General features: G+C 45.1%; 1 protein-coding gene across 3 annotated transcripts in view; it reads right to left on the bottom strand.

The window, feature by feature from the left end:
- Positions 1-20,122, bottom strand: part of NOL6 (nucleolar protein 6) — a 71,898-nt gene extending 51,776 nt beyond the window's left edge. Inside the window, exons 1-10 of one of the 3 annotated variants that reach the window (XM_061613343.1) lie at positions 20,038-20,103; positions 19,320-19,612; positions 16,079-16,312; positions 13,305-13,421; positions 12,902-13,081; positions 10,927-11,095; positions 9,755-9,889; positions 6,151-6,279; positions 4,456-4,619; positions 3,047-3,167 (exon numbers count right to left, since the gene is read on the bottom strand). In XM_061613343.1, coding sequence (XP_061469327.1) covers positions 3,047-3,167; positions 4,456-4,619; positions 6,151-6,279; positions 9,755-9,889; positions 10,927-11,095; positions 12,902-13,081; positions 13,305-13,421; positions 16,079-16,312; positions 19,320-19,457 — 1,387 coding nt within the window. In that variant the 5' untranslated portion in view covers positions 19,458-19,612; positions 20,038-20,103. Of the gene's footprint in view, positions 1-3,046; positions 3,168-4,455; positions 4,620-6,150; positions 6,280-9,754; positions 9,890-10,926; positions 11,096-12,901; positions 13,082-13,304; positions 13,422-16,078; positions 16,313-19,319; positions 19,613-20,037 lie in introns of all 3 variants that reach the window. The other 2 variants (XM_061613345.1, XM_061613344.1) reach the window with 2 other exon arrangements.
- Between the last annotated feature and the right edge of the window lie 3,869 nt (positions 20,123-23,991).

The following is a 23,991-nucleotide window of genomic DNA, read 5'->3' as shown; positions in this document are numbered from 1 at the left end:
CCCAAGGCGGCTTACATATGGTTCCCAGGCAGTCTCCCATCCAGGCACTGACCAGACCTGACCCTGAGCTGGCCTCATGTGCCTTCAGACCATAGCCTGGGACTGCTTTTTTAAACATTAAAAAAAAAAAAGATCAAACAGTCGCTCACGGGTTGCAAAAACACAAACCTTTTCGCAGAAGTGGGAAGAGAAAGGCAGAGGACCGTTTTACGGCCAACCAAAGCTATGGGTTGTGGCAACAGCAGTCAAGGTGGGCATTAATTTTCCCCAAATCTTTTGGGAAAAGGGAATTGCAATCTTAATGTAGAAATGAGTAAGCAAAAGGTTTCAGGGAGGGAAGTAAGAACAAGAGCCTGGCTGCTGGTTGAGGCCAATGATCCATCAAGTCCTGCACTCTGTCCTCACAGTGGCCAACCAAATGCCTTAATGGGAAACCCGCAAGCAGGACTTGAGTGCAACAGCCCTCTCCTCACTTGTGGTTCTCAGCAACTGGTATCCAGGGGCACACTGATTCCAACAGTGGAGGAAGAACACACCCATTGTGGCTAATCGCCATTAACAGAGCCTTGTCCTCCATGAATTTGTCTAATCCTCGTTTAAAGCCGTCCAGGTTGATGGTAGAGAATTCCGTAGTTCAATTATGGCTCTGGGATGGGGTGGGAGGAGGCAGATGGCTGAGGCATTTGTAATGAATGAAGGATGGGGCTTCTGGGAAAAGAGATGTCTGAAGAAATCCTTCCCCAAGACCACTAGAAGCTCCCCGGCTGCAGTTCTGGAGCCTTTAGTGGATATGTCCCACTCCTCCTAAAAAGATCTCTGCAAGGTTTAAACACAGGAAGCTGCATGCAAGGTAAAGGGATCAGAAGGTGAGGGCAGATGACCAACAAGCTTACACACACCAGAAGCAAACCCCCACATCCCCCCCCCAAAAGACCTCAACGGAAAGGAAAGGGAGGAGTTTCAGAGCCAAGCTACACATTTCTAAGAAAATCCACATCCCTCCTAGAATGTAGCAATCCAGAGGAAGGAATCATGACTTTGAGTGTTTCTCCTTGTAAGAAACTCCCTACATCTAGAAATCTATTATTTAGTTATTAAATTTATATTCCACCCTTCCTCCTAGAAGAAGAGGGCAGCAAAAACACAAAAACCCTCTAAAACATCTTAAAAAACAAAAGACTTTAAAACATATTAAAACAAAGCATTTTCAAAAACATATTAAAACAAAACATCTTTTAAAAAAGGTTTAAAAACGTCTAAAAAAGTAATTCCAACACAGACACAGACTGGGATAAGGTCTCTACTTAAAAGGCTTGTTGAAAGTCTTCAGTAGACACCAAAAAGATAACAGAGATTGCACCTGTCTAACATTTAAGGGAATTCCACAGGATAGGTGCTGCCACACTAAAGGTCCATTTCCTATGTTGTGCAGAATGGACCTCCTGATAAGATGGTATCTGCAGGGGGCCCTCACCTGCAGAGTGCAGTGATCGACTGGGTATATAAGGGATAAGGAATTGGTTAAGAAGCAGAAAGCAGAGAGTAGGAATAAACGGACAGTTCTCCCAATGGAGGGCTGTAGAAAGTGGAGTCCCTCAAGGATCGGTATTGGGACCTGTACTTTTCAACTTGTTCATTAATGACCTAGAATTAGGAGTGAGCAGTGAAGTGGCCAAGTTTGCTGACGACACTAAATTGTTCAGGGTTGTTAAAACAAAAAGGGATTGTGAAGAGCTCCAAAAAGACCTCTCCAATCTGAGGGAATGGGCGGAAAAATGGCAAATGCAATTCAATATAAACAAGTGTAAAATTATGCATATTGGAGCAAAAATTCTAAATTTCACATATACGCTCATGGGGTCTGAACTGGTGGTGACCGACCAGGAGAGAGACCTCGGGGTTGTAGTGGACAGCACGATGAAAATGTCGACCCAGTGTGCGGCAGCTGTGAAAAAGGCAAATTCCATGCTAGCGATAATTAGGAAAGGTATTGAAAATAAAACAGCCGATATCATAATGCCGTTCTATAAATCTATGGTGCAGCCGCATTTGGAATACTGTGTACAGTTCTGGTTGCCTCATCTCAAAAAGGATATTCTAGAGTTGGAAAAGGTTCAGAGGAGGGCAATCGGAATGATCAAGGGGATGGAGCGACTCCCTTACAAGGAAAGGTTGCAGCATTTGGGGCTTTTTAGTTTAGAGAAAAGGCGGGTCACAGGACACATGATAGAAGTGTATAAAATTATGCATGGCATTGAGAAAGTGGATAGAGAAAAGTTCTTCTCCCTCTCTCATAATACTAGAACTCGTGGACATTCAAAGAAGCTGAATGTTGGAAGATTCAGGACAGACAAAAGGAAGTACTTCTTTACTCAGCGCATAGTTAAACTATGGAATTTGCTCCCACAAGATGCAGTAATGGCCACCAGCTTGGATGGCTTTAAAAGAAGATTAGACAAATTCATGGAGGACAGGGCTATCAATGGCTACTAGCCGTGATGGCTGTGCTGTGCCACCCTAGTCAGAGGCAGCATGCTTCTGAAAACCAGTTGCCAGAAGCCTCAGGAGGGGAGAGTGTTCTTGCACTCGGGTCCTGCTTGCGGGCTTCCCCCAGGCACCTGGTTGGCCACTGTGAGAACAGGATGCTGGACTAGATGGGCCACTGGCCTGATCCAGCAGGCTCTTCTTATGTTCTTATGTTCTTATGTTTATGTTCTTAAGACGATCTTTCAGGTATCCTGGTCCCAAGCTATATAGGGCTTTGTACACCAAAACTAGAACCTTGAACTTGGCCCGGTAGCTAATGGGCAGCACATTGGAAGAAAACAGATTCTAGCTCAAGGTGAACGCAGAACACTTCTTACAAGGGGAAACAGTCAGAAATGTTATTACTACCATCACCACCCAATCAGAGTCCAGGGAGGATTCTAGTGCTTTGTTCTGTTGAGTGAGCTGACCAGCCTGTAGTCAAGGGGAGAAAGGCAGAGAGCTCCACAAACAAGGACTAATCACCTTGCACCTCAAAGTCAAAGCACACCGAACTTACCCAAGAACTGAAGGACATTCCTCAACACCTGGTAACCACTCATCACCTTGTTGATCTTTTGCTTGTCCAAGAGGTATGCCACCAACATGGAGACCATGAAGCCATTGAAACACCCAAGGCCCTGGAAAGAGTGTGGATAGGGGGAGAGACAGACAAGAATGACAGAATGCAATAACAGGTGAAAGAAGGTTCTCTTCCGCTATGGATTCCTGCCTCCCCCTGCCAACTTCTACCAGGACACAATCTTTGTATCAGAATTATGACTTGTTCTGTTTTAGAAGGGTAACCTGGAGCTGCCCAGGACTTTTTTTTTTAAACATCATCCAAAGGGATCTCACTTCAGCCTTCACCAACCTGGTTTCCTCAGGTTGGAACTCCAGCCATCTGGAGGGCACCAAGTTGGCAAAGGGCATTTTGGCACGTACAGTGCTTTACAAATCCTTGTTTCCTTCAACTCTGCAAAAACTGCAAGAGGCAGGTGGTCAAGAGTTGGCATTTTACAGCTATGAAAGAGAGGCTGCAAAGGAGAGATCTCAAGAACAGGGTGCTGAGGGTGTGGTAAGTTGCTGTGGTTCTGCAGGAATGCAAAAACAACACAGAATGGGATGCTCAGTTCAAGCTTCATGCAGACCTCAGCTTTTATTATTTATTTAAAAAAACAAAACATCCAGTTCAAGCCCTTAAGGCTGCAAATATATGCTTGAAAGTGTTGGGCAACACTAGATGTCTAAAATAGCTTTCTGTAGGTTGCGGGAAGGTGCGGGGAGGACGTACAAAACTGAACTGTAGATCACAATATGCAAACTAGAGATTCATGCACATTTGGTCAATGATTTTTTTCTGTCTATTAGAGAGTAGTTTTTGCTGCTGTTTTATCAGGTTCGTTTTATACGTTACTGCATGGCTTTTATTTTAACGCAGTGCTCTTTTCTGATTTTATGTCATGTCTCATGCTTTTAAAATTTTGAAAGTCGCTTGGAGGCTTCTTAGGTGTCAAGTGGCAACAACAACAACAACAACAATAATAAAGCATGATTTACACAAAGTGAAGAATCCATCTTTCCATGGTACAATTGCAGAATCTATGCAGATGCTTACAGGTCAAACCTACCACCAGGAATTTGCATTTGGTAAGAGCTGTAGCTGCAGCTCAGTGGAAGAGCATCTGCTTTGCATGCAGAAGGTCCTAAGTTCAAATCCAGGTAGGGCTGGGAAAGACCCTGTCTGAAATCCTGGAGAGCTGCTGCCAGTCAGGGTAGACAATACTGAGATAGATGGGCCCTCACACCCCAATAGAAATTTTACTACCAAGATAGCACTTCTCCCACTCCATCTCGCCACAACAGCCAGCTTCTGGGGCTAGCAAGCAAGCTGCCTTAGACCTCTTGCTCCTGCACAGGACCAGTTACCTTATCAAGCTCACGTTGACGCAACCAGACTTTGAGGAGAGACACCCCATCCCGCATGCCTTGAAAATCATGGGCTGCCCCGGAGAGGTAGTGCAGGTTAGAGTCCATCACCAGATCCCACAAAATGGAGTTGTTGTAGTGGGGGGTTGGTGGCTCTGCTGCTCCTAGGAAAAGCAGAACAGAAGTCACTAGGCACAATCAAATTAGGGAACTCCCTGCCTATTGACATCAGGCAGGCACCTTCGCTGCACTCTTTTCAGCGCCTGCTTAAAACATTTCTGTTTAGGCAAGCCTGTCCAGACACACAGATGCTTGTGTATTTTAATCTCTTTTAGTCTACTGTTGTTTTATCAACTTCTAAAATGTTTTTAATTATTTGTTTTTAACCGTTTTTATTCTTTTTGTCAACCACCTAGAGGTTTCTCACAATCAAGTGGTATATAAATTTTGTTACATAACATAACTAAATAAAATAAACAAAGCTGACACTGACAGTTGCGGCCTTCTCGGCTGGGTGGGGGCGGGAGGAGGGGGGACTGAAACCCCAGTAGAAACTCCACATCCAAATCTAAAATAGCCAATTTCCTGTGTAGTTCAGAAAGTGGAGAAGAGCAACTGTTAAGGGGCTTAAAAATGGGCCCTTGCAGAATGCCAAGGAAGAATAGACAAATCCAACAAAGATGGAAGTATCAACAGCTGTTACAACCAGGGCCAGGCCAAGATCCTTTTGTGCTTGAGGCAAAGGTCAAGATGATATTCCCTCCCTTTCCATATACAAAAGCCGACTGGACTGGCAGTTTGGAACTTACGTGAATGCTGGCGACAGGACTGAATCCTCCAGCGTGCCTGATGGCAACTGGCTCGCTTAGGGGACAAAAGGGAGGTTGCGCGGTGCACACAGCTCTGTCCTCCACTACTATGCGGCCCCTCCCTCCCTTCTACCATCTGCCAAGTGACAGGGCCAGCCCCAGTTACAACAGAGAGTTCTGCGGCACATTAACAACACCTTTGTTGGGGCATGAGCTGCCACAGGCACAAGCAGATGCAGTAAAAGGGGAGAAAAAACAAAGGATAGGGATATGGGCTGCTGCTGGGAGGAAGAGCGGGATATAAATCAAATAATAAATAAATAAAAATAAATAAAATAAATAAAACTACTTTATCTTTTTTCCCCCTTTTACAAGGAGAAATTGACATCAAGGGAGCCGATCTCAAACAATTACAGGAAGGATTTCCATGTGGCATCTTGAAGGAAAGAATAATGTTTACAGCAGAGATGGGGGTACTTTTTTCAGTCTGAGAGCCACGTTCCCTTCTGGGGTGCCACGTGCCAGTGATGGGTGCCAGAGGCAAAAGTAGGCAGAGCAATGGTAGGCTAGTTTCTACGCACACTCTCACACAACCCTCTCTCATTCTCCGGTAAGAAAAGCAAGAGGCTTTATCAGAATCCAAGGGCAGATCTCAGCCAGGCAAGAATATTTGGGGTGTGAAGCGAAGCCAGTGAGGGCTGTGGCCTGTGGAAAGTCCTGAGGGCCAACTACAGAGGCCTAGAGGGCCGCATTTGACCTCTGACCCCGAGGTTCTCCGCCCCTGGTTTAGAATATAGGCCATTTAATCTTCACATCATCTGAATATGGAATACACACAACCCCTCTTTTTCATTCTAGTATCTACATTATGATACACTGAACTTACTACAGTCACTTGATGTTGAAGGTTGTGCTAGCATGCAGTAGACTCTACAATAGTTTGCTGATTGATTGATTGATTGATTGTATTTGTATACCGCCCCATAGCCAAAGCTCTCTGGGCGGTTTACAGTAACTAAAACCATTAAAACAAATATACAAATTTAAAAACACATCTTTAAAAACACTTTAAAACACAATTTAAAAATTTAAAACATGTATACTCATGTAGTCTTTATAAAGAAAAGGTAGGAAAGTTGAAAAAAGTCCATTATCCCTTTATCCCCTTGCTTAGCACTGCCTCCAATATTAGGCAAGTCCTCTTTTTTCTTTTAGTTATGGAGTAATGTTGATTAAAATCACCCGTAAACTGCTTCCTCCGTGCTTAAAGCAGCTCTTACGAATCATTTAAAATTATTTAAGACCACAACATTCAAACCAGCCTTCTCCAACCTGATGCCTTCCAAACGTTTTCAACCACAACTCTCATCAGCCCCATCCAGTCAGGGATGATGAGAGTTGTAGACCAACAACATTTGGATGTCATCAGGCTAGGCTGATTTAAACAGTAAAAGCAAACCCTAGAATGTATCGACAATGTTACCCCGCATCTGAAAGAACTGCACTGGCAACTGCTCACTGGGGCAGGGTACTGCCAACATGTCACCCTGCTGCTGAAAGAATTGCACTGGCTGCCCATTAACTACTGGGCTGTTCAAGGTTCTAGTTTTGGTGTACAAAGCACTATACAGCTTGGGACCAGAATACCTGAAAGACCGTATTACCCCTTATATACCCAGTTGATCCCTGTGCTGTGCAGGTGAGGGCCTCCTGCAGATATCATCTTATCAGGAGGTCCATTTTGCACAACATAGGAAGTGGACCTTTAGTGTATTGGCACCGACCCTTTGGAATTCCCTCCCCTTAAATATTAGACAGGTGCCATCTCTGTTATTTTTTCAGCGCCTACTAAAGACTTTCTTCTTTCAACAAACCTTTTAAGTTGAGACCTTATCCCAGTCTGCATCTGTGTTGGAATTGCTTTTTAATATGTTTTTAAACCTTTTTTTTAAAGATGTTTTTAAAGCTTATTTAAAAAATGTTTTTAAATATGTTGTATTTTAATGTGTTTTAAAATATCATAAAAAGTGTTTTTAGTGCTATTGTTTGCCGCCCTGGGCTCCTACAGGAGGAAGGGTGGGATATAAATCAAATGAATAATAAATGTGTAGTCTGGATTATCACTGGGTTTGCTGGTTTTAACATTGATAAATACTGTAAAATTGAAGTTATTTGAAATGTTTTAAATATATTTTATTGTTGTGTTTTGATAGACCACCTTGGGAAGAATTTTATTTTTGAAAGGTGGTATAAAAATTTATTAAAAACAAGGGAGGCAGACTTTCATATATTTGGGGCCTAAGTTGTTTAAGACTTTAAGCACTAACGTAAGAACCTTGAATTACGCCTGGAAATGAACTGGCAACCAATGCAGCTGTTTCAGAACAGGGGTTATACAAGATCTAAATGGAACCCCAACCCGTAATCTGGCTGCTGCATTTTGGACCAGCTGAAGTTTCCAAGTTGTCTACAAGGGCAACCCCACACAGAGCACATTGCAATAATCCAGTCTGGAAGTTACCAGAGCATGGAGTACTGGGGCCAAGTCATTTCTGTCCGAAAGGGGTTGCAGCTGGCAAATTAGCCAGAGCTGCAAGAAGACACTCCTAGCCACCAAGGCCACCTGAGCCACCAGTGTCAAGGATGCATCTCTAAAAGCAGCCACAAGCTACAAACCTGATCATTCCAAGGGACTGCATCCCTGTCCAGAACAGGCTGTCTCCACACCTCCCTGACATGAGAAATCGGACACATCACACCTCTGTCTTATTTGGATTCAGTTTCAGTGTGTTAGCCCACATTCAGCCCATCAATACCTCTAACCACCCGTCTAACATTTCATCTGCCTCCCCAGATACAGAAGGTAGAGCTGAGTGTCATCTGCATAATGATGGCACCTCACACCAAATCTCCCAGTGACAGCTCCCAGTGGCTCTATATGGATGTAAAATAGCATAAGGGACAAGATGAAACCCTGAGGGACACCACAGGACAGCTCCCACAGCGCTGAACGATAGCCCCCATTACTAGTTTTTGAAAGTGGCCCTGGAGGTGTGAGAGGAACCACTGAATCACAGTGCCACCAACCCCAACCTCCCCAAGATGCTCCAAAAGGATACCATGGTCAACACTATTGAAGGCCACTGAGAGATCAAGAACAAGCACAGTCACACTGCCTCTTTTGCTCTCCCAGCAAACGTCATCAACCAGGGTGACCAAGCGAGTTTCAGTGCCACAGCTGAACCTGAAGCCATACTGAAATGGGTCCAATTATATTTGTATTTGCACCACATTACATTAAAGCTACAATCTTAATGTGCAATGATTTAGAAGTAAGGTGCAGAGTTGATGAATATTACAATATAATATGTAATATGTCATTTGTAGAATATGTTTGCCTATTTTGTATGTTTTGTTCACAGTATAAAATAATTAGAACAGAATATCCCAGGTACTATTTTTTTGTACAGCCCATAAGCTGGACATGAGTGCTTTCCCACTGGTGATTAACAGCGCCTCTGATCCCCAAGCTTCCACTCCCTGTTGTCCACAGTTCTCTCCTCCTCTCCATAGATTTGTTTTAGCCCCGTTTAAAATTTGCTAAGGCGGGGGCCAGCGTCACATCATGTGGCAGGGAATTACACAATTTTTTTAAAAGATGTTTTAAAAGATGTTTTGTTTTAATATGTTTTTAAGGATGTTTTGTTGCACAGTAATACATTTTAAAGTCTTTTATGATGTTTTAGAGTGTTTTTAGTGCTTTTGTTTGCCGCCCTGGGCTCCGACTGGGAGGAAGGGTGGGATATAACAACAACTTGCCCAAAATATTAAATGCCTAGAATTTGCAGAGGGGCCGGTAGTTATTGGGCAGAACAATGTTTCTCAATGAGATGGAAAATAAGGGCAAAATATGGCCAAAGTTAAGCATGTCTGACTTTTATTAATTCCTATAGGAGAGTAAAATTCTCTTGGTGAATTCTGGCTTTTATACTGTGTTTATGTATATGTTTAAGTATATGGATATTGTTTATGTATTTTGCTTTGTAAATTAATTTGATATGTTTTTATTGCACCTTGTGTATTCTATTGTAAACCGCTTTGAGATCTTTTTGACAGTAAGCGGTCCATAAATGGAAATAATAACAACAACAACAACTCCCCCCAAATCACATGCATTTAGCCACCATCGGGACAAAAAAGGCGTGAGGCTTCATGAACTATTTCCCTGATCCATTCTGAGAATTTCTACCACCTTCTGCCTGCATGCACACAAACACACACACACTCCAGATTGCCTCCAAAGTGTTACAGCCTTTCCTTCCTTAAGAACATCAGAGGAGATCCGCTGGACTAGACAGAAGACCCACGCGGTCCAGCCTTCACCTCCCACAGTGGCCAACGAGATGCTTCCAGGAAGCTCGCAAACAGGACAAGAGTGCACGAGCTCTCCCTTGCTCCCTGCCCTCCTCTCCCTCTTCTTCCAAGCATACCTGGTACAAGGGAGTCCTTTTCCGTGAACCAGGCAGTGCGCACATTGTTCTTGTTGGGGTGAAAGCGGCTGAGCTTGAAGACGCCCTGGGCGGGGCAGGCATAGAGGCGGACCGTGACCATCTTCACGTCTTTCCCTGCAAGCCCCCAGGAAGAATAGGACAAAGAAGCCAGGAGAGTTGATAAGGAAAAGCCATTTAAGACAAGACCTTTAAAAAGGTCTTCCCCCTCCAAACACAACACACACACACCTCTTTTCTTTGGTTCTGTTTTATCCTGGAGCCCCATAAGCCAAATAAGAGTGGGGTGCAAGTGAAAGGGAGAAACAGGAATTAGAGAAGTTGGCTTTAACGGTAGCCAAACATCACATTTAAGTGGTCCCCAAAGTCCAACTGATCTGACATCCATTTGTTCAAACATCACACACATCCAGATCAGACACCATATCTGTACCTTCGGGAAAAACAAACATTTTTGTTTCGACAAGCCTTTCCAGCTGGATGAAAAGATCCCTGCCTTAGGTGCTCATCCTATAATGTTTTTACCTCTATCTTTAGTTATTTTTTGTACTATTTTAAAAACTATTTGAGCTGTTTCTATGATATGTTTATAAATTGCCTTGACGTGCATGCAGGAGGCAATTCATAAATTAATAAATCGTCATAATCATGCCAAACCATGCACTAATTATAGTTTTGGCCCCAAACCAACAATGAAGGGCAGGCTAGAAATAAAATTAATTAATAAACAGTACCACGAAGATCAAATGTTACAGCCCTCACTCCCACTTTGATGCACGGTTCTGCTATATCCCATTTACAGGTGCAAGCTCCAAGTAAGTTACCAGAACTTCCTAAGTCTTGGAAAACAATACTTTTGCTAATGCAATTCAAAAATTGCAGTGGCCTCTTGTGCTGCAGCATCACACGGTGGGCTCCGGCTCCGCTTGTTATAACCAGAGCTTGGAAAAGTTACTTTTTTAAACTACAACTCCCATCAGCCCCAGCCAGCATGGCTACCGGATTGGGCTGATGGGAGTAATAGTTCAAAAAAGTAACTTTTCCAAGCTCCGATTATAACCCTCAACTGTTTCTGCACAAACCAGGTGTCCTTCCATGCGATACAAGAAAAGAGAGAGGGCATCTGGAGCAAGCACACAAAAAACCCTCCTCACCTTGTGGCTGTAAGAGTATGACTGGCTTCAGATGGTTGCCATTTACGTAAGCAAACTTCACACTCCCAAAGATCTTCTTCTTAGCCAGATGGTAGGCAACGTGAGCCAAGTAAAGAGCCCTCTTGCGGTGGTAGCGCTGGTTAAGGTTGTCCTTGTCTTGGAAGATCTCCTAGCAATAAAAAGAGAATATCCTTAAAAATATACCTTTAAAAAAATTTTTTTGAAACCCTCCTTCACCACAAATTATTGCACCATTACAGATCCCCCCCAAACCATATTGCACATCATGGTACCAGAGCGTGATCTGACGAAGATGATGTAGCCACCTTGCTGAAGCTAAGCAGGTCTAGGTCTGGTCAGTACCTGGATGGGACACCTCCTAAGATACCTCTGTGCATTGCATTCTATCATGCACACACTGTAACAAATGGAATGTATATTTCCAATGCGAAAGAATGTTTTCCTTTTTTTGCCATGACAAATATATTTTAGAAACTGAAAACGGGCAACCACATAAATCAAAGGGAAGGTTATGCTGAAAGAGGAAGAAATCAGTGTCAGGCTTGTGGATCAGGAAAAGAAGGGGGGGTCAGCATGGGGGGAGGGCTGTAGCTCAGTGGCAGGGTACCTGTTCTGCATGAAGAAGACCCCATGTTTGATCCCCACTAGCATGTTCAGGTGAGGCTGGGAAAGGCTCCTGTCTGAAACCCTGCAGGGCCACAGCCAGTCAGTGTAAGCTATGCTGAGCCACATGGAACAATGGCCTGACCACATCCTTGCCACCCTGGACTGCTTGGGGAGGGAGGGCAGGATATAAATTGAAATAATAATGATGCCGCTTCCTACGAGGAAGGACCCTAGTTCAGTGGCAGAGGACCTGCTTTGCAGGGAGAAGTCCCAGAAGTCAATCCCCAGCATCCCCAGGTAGGGCTGGCAATATACCCAGTCTGAAATCCTGGTCCTCTGCCAGTCAGTGTAGACAATATTGAGCTGGATGGACCCACGGTCCAATTCAGAATAAGTCAGTTTCGGATGTTCCTAATCCTCACAACCATGAACTAAGAAGTCATGCTGGAGAAACACACGTGTGTGACGTCACACTCCAACACGTCCCCGTCACACACACTCACAGCTCTGCTATCCTGCTGTGACTCGGCTTGAAACATATTAGGCTTATTTCTTTTATTTGTGAAGGTTTCTATGCCGCCCTCCCAGTAAAAACTCCGAGGTGGCATGGAAAAATGGAAATGGACTGCCTTCAGGCCAACGTATGGCGACCCTACAAATAGGGATTCCTAGCACGGTGGGGAGGAGAGCCTGGCTGGAAGACCAGAGTCTGTGAGTTCAAATCCCCGTTCTTGTCTCCTGGGTGTGAAGGGCCAGCTAAAGATCACCCCCACACGGTTACGTGCCCTGCCACCTGTGCAGTCATGGGCAAGCTGCACAGGCCCAAGGAACCCAGTTGCCCCCCAGCTGGCAGTTGCAGACAAGGAAGGGGCTGGCTTGTGCAGCTGTGGCAAGCTGAGCAGGCCCTCGCCAGCTGGGGAGGACTAGTCTCAGAGGGAGGCAATGGGAAACCCCCTCTGAATACCGCTTACCATGAAATCCCTATTCGTAGGGTGGCCATAAGTCGGGATCAACTTGAAGGCAGCCCATTTCCATATATATATATGGAAATATTATATATATATAAATGCTAAACTGGCATGGTGGAGGTGAATTAGAGGAGGGCAGGCAGAAATTAAGTGCAAAAAGAACAGAATTATGACTACCTGAAAGCAAAATGGTTACAATCCTCAGTCATCAAGGAAGCATTATTGTTATTATTATCTGTCTTTCACCATAAGAACCAAGGATGTTATAGCAATATTTGTTGTTATATGCCCTCAAGTTGATCCCGACTTATGGCGACCCAAAGGGGAGAGAATTCCACAGGACAGTTGCCGCCACACTCATCTGTACAAGCGCCACTCACCTTGCGCATGGTCAGCGCCACGTCCACATTAACCTCGGGCTTGATGCAGGTGCCCAGCATGTAACTCCCCACCACCTTCACTTCCGCAGGGGGGAGGAAGCGGAATTTGCCCTTGACGCTGGAAGGAAGCTGAAGGAATGGCACCTTCACCCCTTTCGGGAGCCATGACTGGTCAATGATCTAGAAGGAGATGGTGGAATAACAAAAGATAAAAGAGCAATCTATAAAGCATGGGGGTGTGGCCCAGCGGTGCAGCACCCCTTCCTTGCCACCGAAGTCTGACTGAAGGACACTATCCTAAGCATACTTACTAGGGAGTAAGCCCCATGGAACATAATGGGACTTACTTCCAAGTGAACATGCATAGGCATGCGCCGTAAAACTGCATGCATCTTGGACATACATCTTTTTCTGGGGCCTCTGGGACTGTGCTCAGCAAAGCATTGATTTCGTGGAGGAAGGAGTCGATTTTCTGTTTCCTCTTCTCCTTGAGCGTCACCTCTTTTAAAAGCTCCTCTATCTGCTCAGGGGAGAAAAGAGAGAAAGCATGGGAAGAAACGTCGCTTCTCGTATCGGCACTGCTCCTGTGCCACTTTTTACGTATTTATATACTGCACCTTCAACATAAATTTATATTCTCAGGGTGGCTAATAAAGTAGAACAATGAAAGTAAACAAAAAAACAGAAAATTATAAAATAAAGCATGCAAAAACAAAAAAAGCAACCGTACATTCCAACGTATGGTAAAATCAAAACTTCTTGTAAGTTAAAAGTGCTAGTGTTAGCAGTTCTCAAAAACCTAGGAAAAAAGAAACACTTTTGCTGGAGCCTAAATTATAGCAATGAGGGCACCAGGCAGGCCTCTCTGGGGAAGGCCTTTCAAAGGCAAGGAGCCACCACAGAAAAGGCTCTCCATCCACTTATTGCTCACTGCATTTCAGATGCCTTTTAAATAGCATCACTGTGCCAGGAGCTGAACAGAGCACTGGAACAATGTGGCCCATACCCTGAGATCCTAGAGTCTACATGCAGGACAGCATTGGGAGTCTGGCAAGAGACTACAGTGTGGGCCATGAAGGAGCAGGTCAGGTCAAGTCAGGTCAGCCCACGAGTGAATCTCCCCTGACTTAAGAACATAAGATGAGCCTGCTGGATCAGGCCAGTGGCCCATCTAGTCCAGCATCCTGTTCTCACAGTGGCCAACCAGGTGACTTCTCCCTCCCCTCTCCACCACATCCTTTCTTTGCTGTTATGAGTCTGAAAGCCACTACATTTGATCACTGTCAATCATCTCGACATGCTCTCAAATGCTGGATGGCTTTAAAAGAGGTTATAGCTTTCCCATAGGAGGCCTCTGGTTGGCCACTGTGAGAACACGACGCTGGACTAGATGAGTCATTTGCCTAACCCAGCAGGGCTCTCCTTACATTCTTATGCTCTTACGTTCTTCCCCTACCCAGTGCCCTCCAGATGTTTTGGAGTACCATTCTCATCGGCACCAGCCAGCCTGGAGCAGGCTGGGTTCATTGGGATTTCTAATCCAGAACACGTAGAAGGCACCAGTTTGGAAATACTGTTTTTTTTTTTATTAGTATCATCATCAGTTTAAATTTATTACCCACCCTTCAACTTGAGGTCCCAAGGTGGGTAACAACTGTTTAAAATACATCATTAAAAAGAATTTAAAACAACTTAAAATCACATAATTGCAAAAAATATCACAGATATTGGGGGTCCTAAAAATATATATCTCAGGTGTCAAAGGCCAGGGTAAAGAGGTGCGTCTTCAGCATATGGTGAAAGCTGTACAGTGAAGGTGCAAGATGCACCTCTGTGGGGAGGGAATTATACAGCTTAGGGGCTGCCACAGAGAATGCCCTGTGCTGGGTCACCCCCCACCCCAAAGCTTCTGAGGGTGGTGGAAGTACCAAGAGGGCCCCCTCTGCTGACCTCAACACCCAAGAGGGTCTGTAGGGAAGGAGACTCTCTTTCAGATATTTGGGACCTAAGTGGTTTAACGCTTTAAACACTAGCATGATCACCCTCACCTAAACCCAGAAACAAATTAGCAACCAATGCAGCTTTTTTAAAACAGGGGTTACATGAGATCTAAAGGGAACACTTGCCAATAATCCAGTCACTGCATTTTGGACCAGCTGGAGTTTAAAGGACAGCCCAACGTATAGCAGATTGCAATAATCCAATCTGGACATTACCAGAGCATGGAGTGCTGTGGCCAAGTCATCTCTGTACCAAACTGAAGCTGGCAAACTAGTTGGAGCTGGAAAAAGGCACTCCTAGCCACTGAGCCTCTAGTGTCAAGACTGGATGCAGAAGTACCCACAGCAGCAAGTTTCAAACCTACTCCTTCCAAGGGAAAGCAGCCCGATCCAGAATAAGCAGTCTCCCCACCTTCCCAACATGAAAACTCAGGACACATAACACCTCTGTCTTTTCAGGATTCAACTTCAGTTTATTGGCCCACATCCAGCCCATCAATGCCTCCAAGCACCAGTCTAACATTTCAACTGACTCTCCCAAATCAGACGGAACACAGAGATAGAGCTGGGTATCATCCACATGCTGATGACATCTTACACCAAATCTCTTTTTCGGAAGCGGCCCTTGAACCACCAAAGCTGAGTGCCTCCAACACCCAGTAAGACACTCCAAGAGGATACTGTGGTCAACAGTATCATAAGTGCTGAGAGATCGAGAAGAATGAGCAAGGCCGCACTCCCACTACCTTTCTCCCTAAAAAATGTCATCAATTATTAAATTTATATCCCGCCCTTCCTCCCAGAAGGCGCCCAGGGCAGCAAACAAAAACACTAAAAGCTGTCTAAAACATCTTAAAAACAAAAGACATTAAAATAAAACATCTAAAAACATATTTTTTAAAAAGCTTTAAAAACATCTTAAAAAGCAATTCTAACACAAATGCAGACAGGGATATAGTCTCTACTTGTAGGTGCTGAAAAGATAACAGAAATGGTGCCTGTCTAATATTTAAGGGGAGGGAATTCCAAAGGATAGGACCACCACACTAAAGGTTCGTTCCCTACATTGTGCAGAATGGACCTCCTGATAAGATGGTATCTGAAGGAGGCCCACAGTTGCAGTAATCTTCCACCTGCCCCCAGAAGGACTGTGCATGCCTTGCTAAGTAAGCCTGACCTGCAAACGCAGAAGGCTGGAATGGAACAGACTCTCTGTCTCCTTCAAGCGGCTCAGCTCCTCGTTAGTGGGCTGCTTATACAGTTCAGCCTTGCAGAGCTTCACCGGCTTCAGGATGCCTTCAGCAGCTAAAGACCTTTTCTTCCCCCGTGGTCTCCCCTCCTTGGTGAGAGCTTCACCCTTTTCTCTCTCCAGATCTCCCACACCTGCTTCCCTCTCTGCATCTTCAGACATCTGCAGTGATGACAATGAAAAATAGGTCAAAAAACAGGTCAGTCTTGAAAATAAGCCCACTAGTTTGCAGTTTATTTATTCATTGGTAAAAGCCTACTAAGACATTAGTACACAGAAGCATAGGCAGGAAGCTGTAGACCTTTGATCCATCTAACTCAGTATTGTCTACACTGACTGGGAGTGACTCTCCAGGGTTTCAGGCAGGAATACTTTCTCAGCCCACCTGGAGCCCTACCAGTGGGGACTGAACTGAGACCTTGTGCATGCAAAGAAGATGTTCTACCACTGGGCTACGGCCCCCAAGTGGCCTGTGTTTTCATGCTAGATAGAGGCAAGACAAAGCCACACTCCTTCACAGGCAACATAGAAGCATAGGCAAGTTTTTAAAAAAAATTTAAACTTCTGCCAAAGGATATGTTCTCCTCTGTGTTTCCATGCCATCTGAAGAGGAATGGGCATTCTGTTCACTTGTCTACATACATGTAATTCCTTGACAACCATTGTGACCAGGTAGGTGTTTCAATAAAAGGCTTGATTATGCTACAATCCTAACTAGAGAGTAAGCCGACTGAACTCATAATGAGTTACTTCTGAGTAAGCATGTTGGAAGTGGGGAAGAGCAACTCCTGTTTTGTTCTTTTGTTTATGTTCCAGAAGGGAGATAGAGTTAGGGTCCTCCAGCTGGATAGGCCTGATTACCTTTACCTGTGATGCTCTGACTGACTTCCTTCATCGTTAGACTGATATGTCTTAGGGAAGCTTATCTGCCCCTCCTCCTTCTGCCCTTTCCTCTCTTCTCCGACTGTTCAAGAAAGAGGAGCCACCTTTGTCACTGCTCTCTCTCTCCTAAGCCATGAGGGCAACTCCCAAGCCTGGGTGTTGCACCTCCAATTTAGTTAGTTAGAATTATGCCTTTCTATCTACTATGCATGTCTATAAATAAAGTAGCTTATCTTATTTTACTAAGTCTTAAGTCTCAGTGATCTCAATGCAGGGTAGAAGTCTGCTTTCTTAAGTAAACGCACACACTGGCACACACGCCTTTCATCCTGTTGTTGTTACTCTGCTTAACAAATATACAAATTTACACAACAACAAAGCATGCTTACGTTTGCACTGTTAGATACACAACCAATCAACCTTGGGCCATATCAGGATTGTGGCTTCCCCGCTGAGGAAGACAAGGTCACAGCCGGTTCATAGACATGAAATTTCAGTTTACACATTTTTTTCTGAATTTTGTCACCCACGAACTAGATATTTATATAGCATTTATATAGCCATGTGCAACAGTCAGCATTTATATAGCCATGTGCAATAGCCATGTGCAATGTTAAGGAAGGATGTAGACAAATGGTTAGAGGAAAGATGGAAGGCGCTGGGAAATGAGGGAGGAGCATGATATCCCTCTTCAAAGACCAGACAGGCTGTCACACAGAGGAGGTTAAAGCAGGGGTTCCCAAACTTTCCCCCCATGGGCCGCTTGAAAACTGATGAGGTTCATGGCAGACTACTTAATTATTTTTCTGCCTTTTGCCTAGCAATTGTAATGAGCTATTCTAGATGCTAGAGCATTTTTTTTAAAAGTATATGGAATGCAAACGTTAATGCAACAAAATAAATAAGAAATGCTGTATTCCTTCCTTTGTTCCCATGTATTGACTCTCTACTCCTTTCAAATGCCTTGTCAGCCTTTTTTTCTTTGGTCAATGTGGGAAGCCAAACACCAGACTTGATGGACTCTGCACAGCTCTTCTTGACTGCCCTGAATGCTAACCTTGAATCCACTGTGCCATGTCGCACTGTCTTTTACAAATCTTGCTTTAAAAGAGGATTGCACAGTTTCAGGGAACATCACTCTTATCATTTGACATTAGCGATGCTGGCTAAAAACCTCAAAGTTTAAGGGCAATGCAACTTTCTGTACCAGTTCTTGGGGAGCAACAGCAGGAGAAGCGTCTTGCCTTCATGCCCTGCCTGTGGGCTTCCCAGAGGAATCCAGTTGGCCATGATGGGCAAAGCAAAGCAAGAGCCACCTGTGATATTCTCTAGGGTTTTGTTTTTTGTCTGATCCAGACCAGTTCTCATTATCGCTCCCACCTTTCATCACTTGAATAATAATAATAATAATAAATTTAATTTCTTCGTCGCCTATCTGGCCAATGGCCACTCTAGGCGACTTACAAAATTATTAAAATACAATTAATAAAATACAGTAATACAATAAAAACAATAGATCTACAACAACAATATTAAAACTGGGTAGGAGGCATTACAATTATATCGATTAACCCTCCCCGGATACCCCGAAGGCCTGCTGAAAGAGCCAGGTCTTTAAGGCTTTCCGAAATACATTTAGGGAAGAGGCGTGCCAGAGATCTTGTGGGAGGGAGTTCCAAAGAGTGGGGGCCGCCACTGAGAACGCCCTCTCTCTTGTACCCGCCAATCTGGCTGTTTTTGTTGGCGGGATTGAGAGAAGGCCCTGTGTGGCCGATCTTGTCGGGCGGCATAATTGGTGGCGTTGAAGGCGCTCCGTGAGATAAACTGGGCCGGAACCGTATAGGGATTTAAAGGTCAATACCAACACCTTGAATTGGGCTCGGAAAACAACTGGAAGCCAGTGTAGGTCGAACAACACTGGTGTCATGTGATCTCGGCGGCGACTATTCATAAGTAGTCGAGCCGCCGCATTTTGTATCAGTTGTAATTTCCTGACCGTTTTCAAGGGTAACCCCACGTAGAGCGCATTACAGTAGTCCAAACGAGAGGTGATCAGGGCGTGTACCACCAGTGGGAGCTGATGAACAGGAAGGTAGGGTTGCAGCCTTCGTATGAGGTGTAGTTGGTACCAGGCTGCCCGGCTCACTGCCGAAATCTGAGCCTCCATGGACAGCCTGGAATCAAGCACAACCCCAAGGCTGCGGACCTGGTTCTTTAGGGGTAAACTGACCCCATTGAACTTCAGGTCAATGTCACCCAACCTTCTCTTGTCCCCCACAAGTAGTACCTCGGTTTTATCAGGGTTCAACTTCAGCTTGTTCCTTCCCATCCATCCACTCACGGATTCCAGGCAGTTGGACAAGGTCTCCACAGCCAACTCTGGTGAAGATTTAAACGAGAGATAAGAGCTGAGTGTCATCCGCATATTGATGACACTGCAGCCCAAATCTCCTGATGATTGCTCCCAGCGGCTTCATATAGATGTTAAATAGCATGGGAGAGAGGATAGAGCCCTGTGGCACACCACAATTGAGAGGCCAAGGGTCTGATACCTCCTCCCCCAACGCTACCTGTTGGTACCTGTCGGAGAGAAAGGAATGGAACCACTGTAATACACTTGAAGCCGGTCTTTAACCATCTTTGAGTTATAAAGTTTTATACCGGGGGGGGGGGGAGCTGTGACCCTCCATAGGTTGTTGGGCTTCACACCCATCGCCCCTGAGCACTGGCGATGCTTGCTGGGGCTGATGGGAGTTCAACAACATCTGGAGGGCCACAGATGTTCCCCCATTAAAGATGATGCAAGTCCACAGAGGGAGTCTCATCAACTGCCATTAAGGAACCTCCAAACCCGGCTGCAGTCTACCAGTGCGGGCCTCGATGGCCCTCTGGCTCGATCCAGCAGGGCCCTCCCGATCCGTCCCAACAGGATCCCCCCTTTCTTTCTTTTTTTTCATTCATTCATTCAATCAATCAATACCCAGCCAGCCACCTGCTACACCCACCTTCTACCCGGCCGCTTCTGCCTCCACGTGGGGGGAACTCAGCACCGCCACATGGAATCCAGAAGGGCATTTGCTCACTTCCGGGTCCTGGGACTATCTCACCTCCCGATTGGATAAACACAGGAGCCTTCCGCAGCTCTCACCAATGGGAACAAAGCCGTGAGGCTACGCCTACATAAGCAAGTTCGGTTGGCGCGTACATACCTATTGCTGCTGCTTTCGGAACCCGGCCATGATCTCCCTTGCCCTATGGGCGTGTCTGCCGTGACACAGAGATTAGCAAAAATGGAAGAACACATCTTGTTGTCTGGAGATGGAGCTTCCGGGTTCATATCTCGGTCGCTCGCTCGCGAAAGTGACCGCAAAAATGAAAGCAAAACTTCAGGATTCTAGCACTGCTGTGATTGGACAGTACTAAAGGATGGCCATTCTTAAGAGCTAGTCGCAGCAACGGTTGGAGTTCATGCTACTTTATAGAATAGTAGAGTTGGAAGGGGTCTATAAGGCCATTAAGTCCAGCCCCTTGCTCAATGCAGAAATCCAAATTAAAGCATCCCCAACAGGGGGCTGTCAAGCTGCCTCTTGAAGGCCTCCAGTGTTGGAGAGCCCACCACCTTCAGAGGTCATTGGTTTCATTGTCATACCACTCTTAGGAAGTTTTTCCTGATGTTCAGTCGAAATCTGGTTTCCAGAATAAGCCCATTATTCTATATCCTGCACTGTGGGACGATCGAGAAGAGATCCCGGCCCTCCTCTGTGTGGCAACCTTTCAAGAACTTTTCAGTCTCTCCTCATAGGGCTTTGTTTCTAGTCCCCTGATCATCCTTGTTGCCCTCCTCTGAACCCATTTCAGTTTGTCTGCATCCTTCTTAAAGTGTGGTGTCCAGAACTGGATGCAGTACTCAAGATGAGGCCCAACCAATGCATAGAGGGGAACCAATATTTCAGACAATTTGAAAACTATATCTCTGTTAATGCAGCCTAAAATAGCATTTGCCTTTTTTGCAGCCACATCACCCTGTAGGCTCATATTCAGCTTGTGATCAACAACAATCCCAAGATCCTTCTCACATGTAGTATTGTTCAGCCAAGTATCACCCATCTTATAACTGCATTTGCTTTCTTTTCCTAGATGTAAAACTGCACTTATCCCTATTGAATTTCATTCTGTTATTTTCAGCCCAGTGCTCCAGCCAATAAAGATCCCTTTGAATTTTGTTTATTCCAGGGTATTAGCTATCTCTCTCAATTTTGTGTAATCTGCAAATCTGATAAGCATTCCCTGCATCTCCTCACCCAAGTCATTAATAAAAATATTGAAGAGCACTGGGCCCAGGACTGAGGTCTGATTTCACGTGATTCTTATTTTTTATTTTGAAAATTTTTAATTACCCTTCCAGTGTCAATCTACACTACTATCTCCATATTGCAGTCTAGAAGACAGGTTGGGTGGCGGATGGGACTGAGAGTGGCTTAGAACAGCCCTGCAGTGTAGACCAGTGTTAATATCGCAGGTCAGAGAGGACCAGGCTGAGGTTGGTTTGGACTGCAGCCAAAATTTCTACGGACACAACACACACACACCAGGTTGCAGCAAAAATAAATCTGCTGAAATGGCCCCTCTGACCCTCTCTTAGCTCAGGTTCAGCGCTTTCATTGTATGCAAAAGCCTTGCTGCTTTTAAATGTTTAAATAAACGAATTGCATTTTTTGCACAAAATAAGCCCTGAGCTAGCAATCATCACCTTGCTGAGAGGGGGAGGGAAGCTGCCGCTCAGTCAAGGCTATGCTAAACTCCTCCATTGATTTCCATGGGCAAGGTCTTCTCAGAGAAGAAAAAGGAGGGGGGAAGGTACGGAATCAAAAGTTGGTGCCTACACTTGAGTCTATCACATTAAGTCTATACTCAATAACACAAGACATTATTTATTTATTTATTGTATTTGTATACCGCCCCATAGCCGAAGCTCTCTGGGCGGTTTACAGTAACTAAAAACATTAAAAACAAATATACAGATTTAAAACACATGTTTTAAAAACAATTTAAAGCACAATTTAACAAAATTTAAAACAATTTAAAAAAAATGCTAAAATGCCTGGGAGAAGAGGAAGTCTTGACCTGGCGTCGAAAAGATAACAGTGTTGGTGCCAGGCGCACCTCATCGTAAAGATCATTCTGTAATTTGGGGGCCACCACTGAGAAGGCCCTCTCCCTTGTTGCCACCCTCCGAGCTTCCCTCGGAGTAGGCACCCGGAGGAGGCCCTTAGATGTTGAGCGTAGTGTATGGGTGGGTTCGTATCGGGAGAGGAGTTCCATCAGGTATTGTGGTCCCAAGCCATGGAAGGCTTTATGGGTTAAAACCAGCACCTTGAATTGAGCTCAGAATTGGTTTTATATGTTCGGACCGTCTGGTCCCTGTTACCAATCTGGCTGCTGTATTTTGCACAAGCTGCAGTTTCCGAACCGTCTTCAAAGGCAGCCCCACGGAGAGTGCATTACAGTAATCTAACTTGGAGGTTACCAGAGCATGGACAACTGAAGCCAGGTTATCCCTGTCTAGATAGGGGTGCAGCTGGGCCACCAACCAAAGTTGGTAGAAGGCACTCCGTGCCACCAAGGCTACCTGAGCCTCAAGTGACAGAGATGGTTCTAGGAGAACCCCCAAGCTACGAACCTGCTCTTTCAGGGGGAGTGCAACCCCATCCAGGACAGGTTGGACATCCACCATCTGGTCAGAAGAACCACCCACTAGCAGCATCTTAGTCTTGTCTGGATTGAGCCTCAGTTTATTATCCCTCATCCAGTCCATTGTCGCAGCCAGGCACTGGTTCAGCACATTAGAAGTGGGAGAGGTGCTTTACGGCTGGTGGTTGTTATGGTGACAGAGGTGTTTCTATAGCTAACCCTAACCCTAACCTTTGATTGGTTCCAGCCCGTGATCCAACCAGGGGACAGCTCTGAGAGTTTGACACCCGGTTGGGGGAAACAGTGACCCTCCCAGTGACGCTGGACTACAGTTCCCATCAGCCCCAGCAAGCAGGGCCAGCAGTCAGGAGTGATGGGGGTTGTAGTCCAATAAAACAGCTGGAGGCACAATGGGATCCCCAACAATGTGTGGTGGTTTGCCCTGCCGTGTCAGACCTCATGAGAGCCAAGTTGACTGCAGAAGTGTAGAGGCAAATTCAGAAGCGCAGGGTCCCTTCATGTTAATCACAGCCATGCCCCCTCCCCACTTTTTTTGCTGTGTCCATAACACCTTTGATAATGGCTGACCTCCAACTGGGACATTCATGGGCCAAGACTTCCCAGTTCTCGATGCTCATGTTACATTTTTTTAGATTCGCTTTAAGAACATCTTTAAACCTCTTTTGCTGTCCACTGATATTCCATTTTCCATCCTTAAGTTGGGAGTAAAGTAGCTGCTTTGGAAGACGGTGATTAGGCATTCAAACAACATGGCCAATCCAGCAAAGTTGATGTTGAAGGATCATTGTTTCAACACTGGTGGTCTTTGCTTCTTCCAAAACGCTAACATTAGTCCGTCTGTCTTCCCAAGTAATTTGCAGAATTTTCCGGAGGCAGCGTTGATGGAATCTTTCAAGAAGTTGGGAGTGGCATTTATAAATGGTCCATATTTCACAGGCATATAGTAAGGTCGGTAGTACAATGACTTTGTAAATAAGCATTTTGGTCTCCCTGAGAATATCCCGATCCTCGAACACTCTACGCTTCATTCCGGAGAATGCGGCACTCGCAGAGCTCAGATGATGTTGAATTTCAGGATCGATGTCAGCTTTAACAGAGAGATGGCTGCCAAGATAGGGGAAGTTATCAACGTTCTCCAGCATCACACCATTAATCTGGACCAATGATGCTACAGAGGGACTAGTTCGCACCTGTTGATGAAGTACTTTGTTATTTTTAATATTAAGTGAGAGCCCAAGCTTTCCATA

Source organism: Rhineura floridana, chromosome 1, assembly GCF_030035675.1.
Source record: "Rhineura floridana isolate rRhiFlo1 chromosome 1, rRhiFlo1.hap2, whole genome shotgun sequence".
Taxonomy (NCBI): domain Eukaryota; kingdom Metazoa; phylum Chordata; class Lepidosauria; order Squamata; family Rhineuridae; genus Rhineura; species Rhineura floridana.
This window is presented reverse-complemented; position numbering and strand designations above follow the sequence as displayed.